The sequence below is a fragment of the Mobula hypostoma genome, chromosome 19 (assembly GCF_963921235.1).
Source record: "Mobula hypostoma chromosome 19, sMobHyp1.1, whole genome shotgun sequence".
Classification (NCBI taxonomy): domain Eukaryota; kingdom Metazoa; phylum Chordata; class Chondrichthyes; order Myliobatiformes; family Myliobatidae; genus Mobula; species Mobula hypostoma.
This window is the reverse complement of record NC_086115.1, coordinates 55,990,119-56,005,955: the sequence shown is the minus strand read 5'-3', so window position 1 is coordinate 56,005,955 and position 15,837 is coordinate 55,990,119. Positions and strand designations below refer to the sequence as shown.

The window sequence follows — 15,837 nt, the reverse complement described above, 5'->3', positions numbered from 1 at the left end:
AAATTCTGGAATTCCACTTAAAAGTTATTATTATGACTGGTCAAGTCAATATGAATTTATGAAAGTGAAATCATCTTTGAGAAATCTTTTAGGTTTAACTATCAGAACCAATTAAAGTGATGTATTACATTTTTTTTGAAGTTTTGCTATAGGTGTCACAGAAAAGGTTATTAAACAAAATTAAACACGAAGTATAGGGAGTGAGCTACCAGCTTGCACTAACGACTGGATAGTTGTCAGAAATGGTTCATTTTCAACTTGGGAGGCATTGGCAAGTGTAGATACTGCCTCTCCGTTGCTCTACAATCTGTATGAATGATTTGAATGAGGGGTCAAATATAACACTGGACAACACATTTTTTCAGAAGTGTTGCTTCCACAGATTTTTTTTCTTGGCTTATGATAGACTGCTTGAAGCTGAACATAAATATAATTTCAGACTACTTGTATTACGTAGGAATTTGGAGAAACAAGAAATTAACTTTTATTGAATATAATGCATTTAATTGCATAATGGCGCTGACACTTCACAGTAGTTCAACTAAGCTAGTAATATTTTGTTAATGATTTTTGTTTTTACTCAGTGTCTGGGGCTTTTCAATTAAGTGTCCAACAATAATAAGCCAGCTTAATAGATTCCAGTTGCCCTGAAACTATTTCTCCATGATCGCAATGTCCTGGTGAAACCTTTCCACATGTTCGCCAGTCACAGTCACAAGATTTTTAAGGAAGTCTAAGTGGGAATGCGGAAAATGAATCTTTAGTAACATGCTGCATTTCATAGTTTTGTATGCTTGAAGCATGTTGTCAACCAGCTGCAAGTAGATTGGAGCTTTGTAGTAACCAAGAAAATTTTCAACAACTTCCTTGACGCAACACACATCAAAGTTGCTGGTGAATGTAGCAGGCCAGGCAGCATCTCTAGGAAGAGGTACAGTCGACGTTTCAGGCCGAGACCCTTCGTCAGGACTTCCTTGACAAGTTCCTTGAATGCCTTTCATGCAATTTTCTCCAGTCTCATTAGAAGTTCTTGAAATTGCATGTCATTGATGACCTGTTTGATTTGTGGACCAACAAAAATACCTTCCTTAATCTTGGCATCAGTTATTCTGACTAGAATTATGAATTGAAATAACAAATATAGGTGATTTTTTTTAAAAGTGTTGCATGATAGGGAAATTTCACGGTGATTTTCATGATCAACAGTCCAAAATCCATAAGATACATCCAAAAGTATTCCAGAAGCAAAATCTTTCTTGTCTAATGTAAAGTACCGTTTGTTGATGATACAAAGCCATGTAGATTTGAAGAAGATGCAGGCAATTTAAATAACCTTTTGTGAAGGGAGAGCACGAGGCAGATGGAATATAATACATAAAAATATGAGGTCATCCATTTTAACAGAATATATTATGGCGAGAGATTGAAAAGTGTTGGCAGTCACAAATGAAGAGATCATCCATTGATCAGAGTGATGGAAAGAAATTTCTTCAGCCAAAGGGAAGAGAATCTTTGGAATTATTTATTTAAGAAGATTGAGGAGGCTCAGTTGCTAAGTATGTTCAATATAGGGATCAATAGATTAAGATAATATAAGGGAAATTAGTGAATGCAGGGAACAACTTTGACACTGAACATTGGAGCTGACATAAGGGTATAATTAGTCCACTCTAACCCATACCACGTTCTTACACAGGATGCCAGGGCATTCAGTGCTCGGTCGTAGTATCATGTCCTGCAACTGAGGGCCTGTTTGAAATTCTAGAGATGGGTTGGATCAAGTATCAAAAACTTATGGGTCCTGAGGGCACGGGTTGGATCTGCGAGTACAGTCACTGTGCTTGATTCCGGTGGGGATCTGTGTCCTTAGGGATCAACTGTCTCTGGGATTACAGTCACTGTGTTTGATTCCGGTGGGGATCTGTATCCTTAGAGATTGGATTGTGTCTGGGATTACGAAGACTGTGTTTGATTCTAGTGAGGATCTGTGTCCTTAGGGATCGGGTTGTGTCTAGGATTATGGTGACTGTGCTTGATTCTGGTGGGAATTTTGTATTCATGTTGAACCATTTTCCACTATGCACTGCATTGCCAATGGTCCCATACCAGCAATAACTTGAAGGAAAAGAATCACATTCCTTGGCAATGCATCACAAATGTGATTTGGTGACCTCACCATGTCAGTGGCTCTCATTGCACCATGAAAATCCTTAGTGAATTGTTCCAGCACTTTGACTACTGCTTGCTGGCAAGAGGGAATAAATATAATTGGCTTCATATGAATCATTAAAATGGCAAATGGAAATTTTCTTAATACTTTATAACTTCCACTGTAAGAACCTATAGGAAAATGGGAATACGCACAGGGAGTTTGACAACCGCTGCCACTGTAGTCGTTGACGTTCTCAAATATCCCATTTGGCAGCTTTCAATGGGACCATCTTTACTTCCATTCACAAGTCTCATAGTTCAGAGGGGGATACTGCCCCCTGCGTGACTTGTGAATAATGCCTCTATAAGATGTTGTAAAGATTTGTAGCTTGGGTTGAGGATGTTGTTGTTGAGAGGCTGGCCAAGCTGGTTTGTTAGCTTGCAGATGTTTTATGACGATGTTGCCTAGCTGGGTAACGGAACGCCTGCAAGCTAACAAGCCAGCTCGGCGAGCCGCTCAACAGCAATAATGCCTCCTGTTGAGAGTTTTGTTCTTCTTCCCTGATCCAGCAGCTTAGATCTCCTCGCTTTATTAGACCATAAGACCATATGACAAAGGAGCAGAAGTAGGCCATTCGGCCCATCGAGTCTGCTCCGCCATTTTATCATGAGCTAATCCATTTTATCCTATTTAGTCCCACTGCCCCGCCTTCTCACCATAACCTTTGATGCCCTGGCTACTCAGATACCTATCAATCTCTGCCTTAAATACACCCAATGACTTGGCCTCCACTGCTGCCCGAGGCAACAAATTCCATAGATTCACCACCCACTGATTAAAAAAATTTCTTCGCATTTCTGTTCTGAAAGGGCGCCCTTCAATCCTTAAGTCATGCCCTCTCGTACTAGACTCCCCCATCATGGGAAACAACTTTGCCACATCCACTCTGTCCATGCTTTTTCTGTGAGGTCTTCCCTCATTCTTCTAAACTCCAAGGAATACAGTCCAAGAGTGGACAAACGTTCCTCATATGTTAACCCTCTCATTCCCAGAATCATTTTAGTGAATCTTCTCTGTACCCTCTCCAACGTCAGCACATCCTTTCTTAAATAAGGAGACCAAAACAGCCCACAGTACTCCAAGTGAGGTCTCACCAGCGCCTTATAGAGCCTCAACATCACATCCCTGCTCCTATACTCTATTCCTCTAGAAATGAATGCCAACATTGCATTCGCCTTCTTCACTGCTGACTCAACCTGGAGGTTAACTTTAAGGGTATCCTGTATGAGGACTCCCAAGTCCCGTTGCATCTCAGAACTTTGAGTTCTTTCCCCATTTAAATAATAGTCTGCCCGTTTATTTTTTCTGCCAAAGTGCATAACCATACACTTTCCAACATTGTACTTCATTTGCCACTTCTCTGCCCATTCTTCCAATCTATCCAAGTCTCTCTGCAGACTCTCCGTTTCCTCAGCACTACCGGCCCCTCCACCTATCTTCGTATCGTCAGCAAACTTAGCCACAAAGCCATCTATTCCATAATCCAAATCATTGATGTATAATGTAAAAAGAAGCGGCCCCAACACTGACCCCTGTGGAACACCACTGGTAACCGGCAGCCAACCAGAATAGGATCCCTTTATTCCCACTCTCTGTTTCCTGCCAATCAGCCAACGCTCTATCCACGTATGTAACTTTCCTGTAATTCCATGGGCTCTTATCTTGTTAAGTAGCCTCATGTGTGGCACCTTGTCAAAGGCCTTCTGAAAATCCAAATATACAACATCCACTGCATCTCACTTGTCTAGCCTACTGGTAATTTCCTGAAAAAATTGTAATAGGTTTGTCAGGCAGGATTTTCCTTTAAGGAATCCATGCCGAGTTCTGCCTGTCTTTTCATATGCCTCCAGGTACTCTGTAACCTCATCCTTAACAATCGACTCCAACAACTTCCCAACCACCGACGTCAAGCTAACAGGTCTATAATTTCCTTTTTGCTTCCTTGCCCCCTTCTTAAATATCGGAGTGGCATTTGCAATCTTCCAGTCTTCCAGAACCATGCCAGAATCTATCAACTTTTGAAAAATCATCACTAATGCCTCCGCAATCTCCACAGCTACTTCCTTCAGAACACGAGGGTGCATTCCATCTGGTCCAGGAGATTTATCTACCTTTAGACTATTCAGCTTCCTGAGTACTTTCTCTGTCATAATTGTGACTGCGCACACTTCTCGTCCCTGCCACCCTTGGTGTCCGGTATACTGCTGATGTCTTCCTCAGTGAAGACTGATGCAAAATACTCGTTCAGTTCCTCTGCCATCTCATCTTCCATTACAATTTCTCCAGCATCATTTTCTATCGGTCCTATATCTACTCTCACCTGCCTTTTACTCTTTATATACTTGAAAAAGCTTTTAGTATCCTCTTTGATATTATTTGCTAGCTTCCCTTCATAGTTAATCTTTTCTCTCTTAATGACCTTCTTGGTTACCTTTTGCAAGGTTTTAAAAACTTCCCAATCCTCTGTCTTCCCACTAATTTTTGCTTCCTTGTATGCCCTCTCCTTTGCTTTAACTTTGGCTTTGACTTCTCTTGTCAACCATGGTTGCATCCTTTTTCATCTCAAAAATTTCTTCTTTTTTGGAATATACCTGTCTTGCACATTCCTCATTTCTCGCATAAACTCCAGCCACTGCTGCTTTGCTGTTTTTCCCGCCAGTGTCTCTTTCCAGTCAACTTTGACCAGTTCCTCTCTCATGCCACTGTAATTTCCTTTACTCCACTTAAATACCAACACATCAGATTTCGGCTTCTCTTTTTCTAATTTCACAGTGAACTCAATCATGTTATGATCACTACCTCCTAAGGGTTCCTTCACCTCAATCTCTCCAATCACCTCCGGTTCATTACACAATACCCAATCCAGTACAGCCGATCCCCTAGTGGGCTCAACAACAAGCTGTTCTAAAAAGCCATCTCGCAGACATTCTACAAATTCTCTCTCTTGAGATCCAGTGCCGACCTGATTTTTCCAATCTACTCGCATGTTAAAATCCCCCACAATTATCATAACACTGCCCTTCTGACAAGCCTTTTCTATTTCCAGTTGTAGTTTGTAGTCCACATCCCTGCAGCTGTTTGGAGGCCTATAAATAACTGCCATCAGTGTCCTTTTAACCCTGCAACTTCTTAGCTCAACCCATAAAGATTCTGCACCTTCCGATCCTATATCACCTCTTTCTAATGATTTAATATCATTTCTTACCAATAAAGCCACGCCTCCCCCTCTGCCTACCTTCCTATCCTTCCGATACACCGTGCATCCTTGGATGTTCAGCTCCCAGAGACATGCATCCTTTAGCCAGGTCTCAGTGATGGCCACAATATCATACCTGCCAATCTGTAGCTGTACAACAAGATCATCCACCTTATTCCTTATGCTGCGTGCATTTAAGTACAACACCTTAAGATCAGTATTTGATACTTTTTGATTTGATTTCACTGCAACTTTATTGCACTGCAACTCATCCCAATGGCTACAAATTTGCCCCATCACCTGCCTGTCTTTCCTGACATCTTTACTGCTCACTATCTTAAATTTATTTCTGTTTTCCCCTTCCTCCGCTCTATCATTCCAGTTCCCATCCCCTTGCCAAATTAGTTTAAACCCTCCCTAACATCTCTATTAAACTTTCCCGCCAGGATATTGGTCCCCTTCGGGTTCAGGTGTAACCTGTCCTTTTTGAACAGGTCATACTTCCCCCAGAAGAGATCCCAATTATCCAAGAATCTGAAGCCCTGCCCCCTACACCAGTCTCTCAGCCACGCATTCATCTGCCTGATCCGACTACTCTTGCCCTCGCTAGCACGTGGCACAGGTAGCAATCCCGAGATTACTACCCTGGAGGTCCTGCTTCTCAGCTTCCTTCTTAACTCCTGGAAATCTCTCTTCAGGACCTCCTCCTTTGTCCTATCTATGTCATTGGTACCAACATGTACCAAGACAACTGGCTGCTCACCCTCCCCCTTTAGAATATTCAGGACCCGATCGGAGACATCCCGTACCCTGGCACCTGGGAGGCAACACACCATGCGGGTATCTCTGTCAGGCTCACAGAATCTCCTGTCTTGTGCTCCCCCTTTCCTTCAGGAGCAATTTCCACCAACACACCCATTCTCCAGAGTGACTGCTTTGATCAGAAGCCTTTAAGTCAGGTCAGAATTCCCTTGCATTGCAAATCTCTGAATCGGTAATCTTCAGCAGCTTTAAATTTCATGTTCTCAAAATACTTGCACACTCATTTAACAGATAGTTATTGCATCACGGCTTCTAGTAAGATGGCGGTGCCTTTGGACGCAGTGGCTTCTACTGGAGCAAGCAAAGGTGTTATTTTTTTAAATATAGGTTTTACGATTGCAAGACCTTGCTGTACATTAAAAACATGAAAGTAGTGCAGGTCTACCCCATCAGTGAGCTGGCAGAGAAACTGAAGGAGCTGGACTTGGTTCCGATCGTGCTGCTGCCTGCGTCAGAGGGGAGTCAGTGCACAACGGCCGTGTGTAGTGGAGTAGTGAGGATCATCTGAGCAGTCTTTCGAAGCTACAGAAGGTCATACAGCCCCCCACCCCCGCCGCTCACCAATGCTGCAAGTCTGATTCACTGACTTATGAGTGAACGGCGGGGGCGGGTGGTGGGTGAGCTGCGTGGCCTCACGCCACAGTGTTGCCTGTTTGTAGCTGCCTAAGGAGGAAGTGTTGGAGCCAGTGCACTCCACCAGAGGTGGTGTGGGATGGCATCCACGCTGGTGTCGGTGCTGCCTTCCAGTGTTCGCTTGGCAGAAGACAAGATGAATTGTGTTCATCCGCAGACTGTTGCAACGTTCACGGACTCTGGGACTTGGACTATATTTTTTGTGTGCGACTGTGTTTTACTGTTGTCTTATATGTGCTATGTGTGCTTTGTGCTGTGTATGAATGTTGGTATTGTGTTTTGCATCTTGGCCATGGAATAACGCTGTTCCGTTTGGCTGTGTTCATGTATGGCTGAATGAAAATTAAACCTGAACTTGATTCAGAGTGTGAAAGTGACAGAAGGAATGAATGCTTAGTTAATGAGCTGTCAGTATTTTGCTCTACATACATCCTGTCACCACTTTTATCAGAGTTCCTTGATGCCAATTTTATGTCAAGGGCATTCTCTCTCACTTCATCTCTGGAACTCAGCTATTTGGTTTGAATGCTCCTGCCATAATCTAAGTATGGTGTTTGTGAATAGGAGTAAATGTAAGTTGATTGCACTGTGAACAATATCTTCTACACTTTACTGATGTTTAAGAAGAAATTAATTAGACCATACAACTATAAGACATTGGAGCAGAATTAGGCCATTCAGCCCATCAAGTTTGTTCTACCATTCCACCATGTCTGTTCTCAGATCCCACTCAAAACCATACACCTGCCTTTCTGGGAAAAATAAGGAAGGTGCAGGACATATGTATCCCAAAAATGAAGAAATACTCAAATGGAAAAAAGAGTACAACCATGGCTAACAAGGGCATACAACAAAGCAAAAATTAGTGGGAAGATAGAGGATTGGGAAGTTTTTAAAAACCTACAGAGAGCAACTAAAAAAATCATGGGAAGGGAAAAGATGAAATATGAAAGCAAGCTAGCAAATAATATCAAGTATGTTAAAAGTAAAAGAGAAATGAGAGTGAATATGGGACCACTGGAAAAAAAGGCAGAAGCAAAAACAGGGGACAAGGAGATGCCTGGTGCACTAAATGAGTATTTTGCGTCACTCTTCACTGTGGAAGACACTAGCATTGTGTGAAGGAAGAGAAGTAGGTGCAGTTAGTATTATAAGAGAGAAGGTGCTCAAAAAGCTGAAAGACCTAAAGGTACATCAGAATCAGGTTTATTACCACCAAAATGTGATGTGTAATTTGTTAATTTAGCAGCAGCAGTTCAATGCCGTACATAATCTAGCAGAGGGAGAAGAAAATAATAATAATAACAGCAAATAAAATAGGTCACCCAGCCAGATGAACTGTACCCTAGGGTTCTGAAAGTGGTAGCGCTAGAGATTGTGGTGGCATTATAAACTATCTTTCAAAAATCATTGAACTCTGGCATGGTGCCAGAGGACCGGAAAATTGCAGATGTCACTCCATTCTTTAAGAAAGGAGGAAGGCAGCAGAAAGGAAATTATAGACCGGTTAGCCTGACCTCAGTGGTTGGGAAGATGATGGAGTCAGTTGTTAAGGATGAGGTGATGGAGTACTTGGTGATATAGGATAAGATAGTACAAAGTCAGCATGGATTCCTTCAGGGAAAATCCTGCCTGACGAATCTGTTGGAATTCTTTGAGGAGATTACCAGTAGGTTAGATAAAGGGGATGCAGTGGATGTTGTATATTTGGACTTTCAGAAGGCCTTTGACAAAGTGCCACATATGAGGCTGCTTATCAAGTTAAGAGCCCATGCTATTACAGGAAAGTTACTAACATGGTTAGAGCATTGGCTGATTGGTAGGAGGCAGTGAATGGGAGTAAAAGGGTCCTATTCTGGTTGGCTGCCAGTGACTAGTGAGGTTCCGCAGCGGTCGGTGTTGGGACAGCTTCTTTTTATACTGTATATAAATGATTTAGATGGCTTTGTTGCCAAGTTTGCAGATGATACGAAGGAGGGGAAGGCAGTGTTGAGGAACAGGTAGGATGCAGAAGAACTTAGAGAGATTAGAAGAATCCATCTGCGTGAGATGACGGGACTTTCGAGAAACTTAGAGAATTTTTTTTCCGTGCCCATGGTCTGATCTTTATCAAATTATGGTATTGCTTTGCAATGTTGTAACTATGTTATAGTTATGTGGTTTTTGTCAGATTGCCTAATTCTGCTCCTATGTCCTATGGTCTAAGTACCCTGAAATTTCATCCTTAATAATAGACTCCAACACTTTCCTGACCACTGAGGTTAGACTAACTGGCCTATAATTTCCTTTCTTTTGCCTTCCTCCCTTCCTAAAGAGTGGAGTGACATTTGCAATCTTTCATTCCTCTGGGACCATGCCAGAATCAAGTGATTCTTGAAAGATCATAATCAATCCATCTGTCATCTCTTCAGCAACCTCTCCCAGGACTCTGGGATGTAGTCCATCTGGTCCAGGTGACTTATCCACCTTAAGACCTTTGATTTTGCCCTGCACTCTTTCCTTTGTAATAGCAATGGCACTCATTCCTACTCCCTAACACTCACGGACCTCTGGCACACTGCTAGTGTCTTCCACTGTGAAGACAGATGCAATGTACTCATTAAGTTCATCTGCCATTTCTTTGTCCCTCATTACCACCTCACCAACATCATTTTCCAATGATCCAATATCAACTCAACTCCCTTTTACTCTTCATATAACTGAAAAAAATCGTATTCTGCCTTTATATTATTGGCTAATCTGCCTTCATATTTCATCTTATAACTTTTTTAGTTGCCTTTTGTTGGATCTTAGAAGCTTCCCAATCATCCAACTTCCTATTCACTTTTGCTACCTTATATGCCCTTTCCTGGGCTTTTATACACTCCTTAACTTCCCTTGTCAGCCAGTTGCCTACCCCTGCCATTTGAGAACTACTTCTGAGGGACATACCTATCCTGCACCTTGTGAACTATTCCCAGAAACTTCGGCCATCTCTGCTCTGCCGTTACCCCCCTAGTATCCTCCTCCAATCCACCTGGGCAAAATCCTATTTCATGCCTCTGTAATTCCCTTTATTCCATTGTGTTACTGTTACATGTGACTTATGCTTCTCCCTTTCAAGTTACAGTATGAATTCAATCATATTATGATCTCTCTCTACTAAGGGTTCCTTTACATTAAGCTCCCTAATGAGATCTGGGTTATTACACAACATTCAATCTAAGATAGCCTTTCCCTAAGTAGGCTCAAGCATATTCTATTCTAAAAAGCCAGCTCGTAGGGATTCAACAAACTCCCTCTCTTATGATCTGACTTAGCGACACCCCCCCCTCCCCGATCAGGGTCACGTGAAGCACGGGAGCAGGTGGTGGATGGTTGTATGAGCAGCTGTTGCATATCACAAATCCTGGTTACGTGACCACTGACACAAGTCAGACAATCTCTGAAGAGTATTGATAATGGCTGGGATCACCCATCTTGTAAAGACGCGGCCTAGAAGAAGGTGATGGTAAACCACTTCCTGCAGAAAAATTTGCCAAGAACAACCATGGTCAAAAACCATGATCGCCTACGTCATACGACACAGCATATAATGACGGTGATCATGACCTTGCCTCTGCCATTGTTGATAACGGGGACACTATGAGCCTTCTCCTCTTTTTAGGTGTTTAATTGTCCAATCACCATTTACTAAAAGATCTGGTAGAACTATGGAGCTTTGACAAGAACAGTCAGAATAAGGAACAGCTTAGGCCATTGGGCTTCTGAACTCCCTGCCGCATCGTATTCGCAGTGTCACCGGTTAAGTTGTTCTGTACCCTATAATATTTAATTTATGCACTTTACTTTGTTTATCTATGCATAATTAATTTGTAGATTTAATTCTTACTTTCCACGTTGTTGTGTGTTATGTGTACTACTGTGCTTTACACCCTAGTCTGGAGAAACATTGCCTCATTTGGTGTTATTCAGGTACATGTCTATAGTTAAATGTCAATAAACTTGACTTGATCTGATAAAGTACTTACTAACATATAATTTCATTGTCTAGTTTTATTGGCAAAGCAAAAAAACAGTCTGTAAAGCTACGCACCCACACAGCAGACTAGTGCATTTCCTTTAAACCAAATACATTATATTGTGTACATCCATTTTCAGACTATCATTATCTTCAAGATGGAAAAAGAAACTTCCAAACTCACTCTATGTGGATGTAATTAGGCACTTCCATTTATCCAAATATAAACATAATTTTCATCAGCAAAGTAAAATTGAATACCCAAATAAAACAATACAAGACTTATATACAAATTAGTCACACAACTGGCAAATATCAATGTAAACACAGTATCAAAACACGTTCAATTTAACACAAAATAATCTATTTTTTAAAGACCTCCTGAATTCAGTTTTTGAAAATCTTATGCTAATATCAAGCAACAAGCAGGAGTTGACACACACTTTTATTTGCTGAACTATTCCCGAAGCTGCAGTTGTGGTAAGTCGATAAAAAATATATTTGGAAACTTATCTGTAAAGCCTAGCGGTAAAGTTAAGTCACCACCAAACTGTATGCCATTTAATGGTTGGTGTAGGTTTATACTTACAGTTCTTGCAGACTGAGATCCTGATCTCAGCCAGGACTATCAAGTCTAAAATAGGCACTTCTGAAGAGATCTGAGGATGAATTGATCACTGGGTGCATCACCCAGCAGTTCAGTAGAAAGTGACGTTGATAAATGCCCAATGACAAAGTGACTACCTACTCCCTCAATGGGGAGTTGGCCATGGAGCACCAGCTTACAGAGCAAATTCTCGGCTTTTTATTAAGAATTCATTACCTAAATCTGAATGCCTCTTGTCCTGGTTGGCAAAAGGAAACTTCGCAGTAATGAATTCTAAGTCAACAAATTAGCAATAAGAGCATCTTAACATCCATTTAAAACCGACTGTTGGATCTTCTCAGAATAAATAAGCTAGCTACGTATTCCCAGAAGTCTTTATGAATGCCGAACATGATGATAATGTTAACTCTTTCAGAATGGCAGCATTTCCTATTTCTACCACACACCAATATATATATTGGGCATTGGGTTTCATGTATCTGCTACCTTCCTGGAATTAACCCACTGGAATTGTTTTATGCACCATTTTATGGGTCTATATGAAAGCTCTCAAAGTAGTTCTCAGTGTTTTATGTCAGTGGAGTTTGGGTGTTGTTACTGAAAGCATTCCAAAGTACTGAGCAGGTAATATCGGCTGTTTCTCTACAGCCTGTTAACAATGAATACTGAAACAGAATATTCTGCACTAAAGTTGCAGCAGAGGCAAACATAATTGGTATTGAGGCAATGCTGAATCAACCATGTAAACATCTGAGGATTATTCCCAAAATAAATACTTCAACCTCCTTGAACTCACCAAAAAGGAACAAGATGACATCAATAGTTCATAAATAAGCCAAAGCAAATCTTGATAACTGCTACACAGCAGTAACGGACATTATCATTGTTGTTTAAGTTGGAGTGCAACTATTCACAAAGCAACTAATATTTTCTAAGTGCAGAGCCTGGCAGAAATGCAGCAGAAAGCAAAGGAAGGCTTCTTTGAAAGCCTTGACCACTGATGATTATTTATGATAAGAACACAGATGAATTTTCAATACTCATTTTAGCCTTGCTGTAAGCATCACTGGAAAACACAAGCATATACTATATGTGACCTGAGAATTTTATTATTTTTCCACTGAGATTGGTGAAATAGCTGTTGTTTCAGTGGATAGTGGTGGTATCCAGAAGTTATTTTAAATATTCTAACTCTTAGAAAAAGATTTTTTGCTCCATTCTTTTGATGTATGAAATTAGTTTGTTTGGGAAACTGCACAGAAAGGAGGATGTTCAGACCAGGAATCCATTTCAGCTCCTAGTGGAGAAAAGTGCCATTGTCCTATAAACTTGTGCTTTCGGTGATTTTACTTGCATTAGCAAAGGATGCTTCATTCTAACACCAATATCAAAGGTAGGCATAGAACTGTGAATGGAAAGCAGATCTCTCAAGATTTTATCATCTAAGAAAGTACTTTATATATCAATTCAAGGCCACAAAGTTGCAGTGTTTTCAGTATTGTGCTAAAGTTTTAGGTATATATATATATAATATAAAACTAGGGTGCCCAACACTTTTGCACAGTACTGTAGTAATTTTATGTATTGCACTGTATTGCTGCCACAAAAAAAAACAAATTTCGTAACATATGCAAGTGATGATATCAGGTCTCTGCTGTGGACTGAGATGGGAAGGAAGCAGGGAGAGGGGAATCACAGTTGGGGAAAGGGAAAGGAAGAGGGGAGGGAGCGGGAAGCACCAGAGAGACATTCTGTAGTGATCAATAAACCAATTATTCAGAATCAAATGACTTTGCCTGGTGTCTCAGGGCTGGGTGTGTCTGCACCCGTGCCAACCCCGTCCCTGGCACTCCTTCTCTGCCACCTGTCCCACACCCCTCCCGTGGCACTCCACCCTAACCATCCTCAACATCCTTTGCTCCAATGTCCCTTACAAACTTGCTCCCTGCTCCATGTTGGGAAATACAGTACTGTGCTAAAGGTTAGGCACCCTAGTTATGCCTCAGACTTTTGCCCGCTACTGTATGTCAATTCACCATTTCCGCACACTTGAAGATCTGGGTCCCCAGCATTCATGATTTTTAGTAATACTTTGGAGTACATAAAATGCAGTACTGCAGGGGATGGATTATGGCACAATCACACAGAAGTCATATTTATGAATAGATATAATTTTGTCAGCCTTTTATGCAGTTACTAATCTTACAAAGCCCATTAAACAAGTTCAAAGTAAGAATCAAAGGCAGGGAGTTCATTGACTACACCAGGTGACCATTTAGTTCCTTACGGGCAACTAAAATAAATCATTCTCTCTGTAATTAGAATGCATACAAAAAAAGGGAAATAAAATTGCAAGATAATTACTCGAATATCAACACCCAGAGTTCACAGTAAAATAACAGACCAAGAAAGTTAATGAAGATTTAACAGATTTCCAAGGAAATGTTGTGCTTTGATGTTGCCCTGCATTACTGGCTTGGTTAGATATGCAAGGATACTAAATGTAATCTTCACAATGATTACTGTAAAATACAGCCTGTCCTCATTGGTAAACTCAACTCTCAATTGTATCTTTTAATCATAAATCTCCTCTTTTTGTGCTCTACTTCTTTATAGAAACTCCAAGAGGACCACAGGCTTGTCGATAGGTTTGGAGGCTTGTGTGCCTCAATGACTCGGAGAGCTCTGTTGGCTGGAGTCAGGGCTTTAAGCTTTGGCACTTGGTGGGTCACCCATACCAAACAAGCCAGACTGAGAGAGGTCCAGTGGTCCTCCAGGTTCGAAGGTTCAGCTCAGGACTAACAACCATGACTGGGAAAAGAAAATAGTTACGGAAACAGCAGTGTAGGGTCCTTCTACGTCTTATTATGACGGCATTCCTGGGATTTGTGTGACCAACAGTAGTGAAAACTGTGAGGAAGCTATTGACACGATGAAGGAATCCCTGAACACCGCCAGAAAGGGAGGACCTTCATTGCTGCCCTAAATGCCAACGGCGTACTGGGCAGCAAGCTCATTCTATATAGAAAGTGACAAAAGCATACACCTTGTCATAACAAGCACTGAAATAAAGGTATGGCGCACTTCCAATGGAAGTGCTAAACACCAATAGACAGGAAGGTACCAGTAGTGTATGCATTTATAATTAATATTGTGTGTTTGGCTCACAGCCTACCATGCTGTCCAGTTTAATACAGGGCCTGCTGATTGAAGAACACAAACAAATTGCAAACAGTACAGATTTTCTGAATTACTTTTTGTTTTAAGTAGTTCCCAATTCAAAAATGTGTAACGGACTAAATTAATAATTAAAACTATTATCTTCATTTGTAATACTCAAACTTAAATGGATTCCAGCAAGAGACGGGAACAACAGTGTAAGGCAGGTGGAAATCATGGCCTATTATACAGCAAATTAAAATCACAATAGTCGGCTTTTCTCATCAGTGAGGTTGTGGGAAAATGTCCGCTCACCCATCCCAAAGCTGTAATGTAAATGTCATTGTTATCAGCTCTGGTTCTGAAGTTGTGTTGGCTTGCATCCCGGCCGAGAATACTCAACCCCATCAGAAACAGACCAAACGCATCCCCTTCTTCAGCGCAGCCAACTTCTAGCTAAATGGGCATCATTACGGTCCATTAGCGAATAAAGCAAAGAAAGCACACAGTTGCCATGGAGCTATTCCGGATTTTCTGTTATCGGTTGTAAATCCTGGATGCTCTTTTCGGGACTGATTCATCAGCCTCTGAAGAGTTCATTTGACTTTCTTCTTGCAGCTTCATTTGTTGACATAAGTCAGATTTTAGGAAACGATTATAACTGTCATACTTCATGAGAGTAAATATCTGAAAGACAAAACATACAGTACATCAATCAATGTGATTATCAAGCAGGACTCAATCTCCTATGTCAGAGATTCCCAACCTGGGGTCCACGGACCCTTCGGTTAATGGTAGGGGTCCATGACATAAAAAGGTTGGGAACCCCTGTCCTATGGTATTGTCTTACTAAATTGAAAACTGCTAAGAAAAGCTCATTTTAAATTATAAAACAATAATTATTCCAGAATCCTTTTAATCAAAGCACTATAAACAATTTTAGAAAAAAAATTAGAACCATATTTGTTTCTAAGATCCATACCCTGGACATGCCCTCTTCTCATTGCTACCATCAAGGAGGAGATACAGAAGCCTGAAGACGCACACTCAGTGATTCAGGAACAGCTTCTTCCCCTCCGCCATCAGATTTCTGAATGGACATTGAACCCATGAACACAACCTCAGTATTTTTCCTCTCTCTTTCCACTACTTCTTTAATTATATAATTTATTTATATTTACTGTAATTTATAGTTTTTATTATGTATT

General features: G+C 41.0%; 1 protein-coding gene across 1 annotated transcript in view; it reads right to left on the bottom strand.

The window, feature by feature from the left end:
* Positions 1-10,886: 10,886 nt before the first annotated feature.
* Positions 10,887-15,837, bottom strand: part of LOC134358749 (regulator of G-protein signaling 10-like) — a 73,008-nt gene continuing 68,057 nt past the window's right edge. The window contains exon 5 of the mRNA XM_063071216.1: positions 10,887-15,316. Within this exon, the coding sequence (XP_062927286.1) occupies positions 15,167-15,316 (150 nt within the window). The 3' untranslated portion in view covers positions 10,887-15,166. The remainder of the gene's footprint in view (positions 15,317-15,837) is intronic.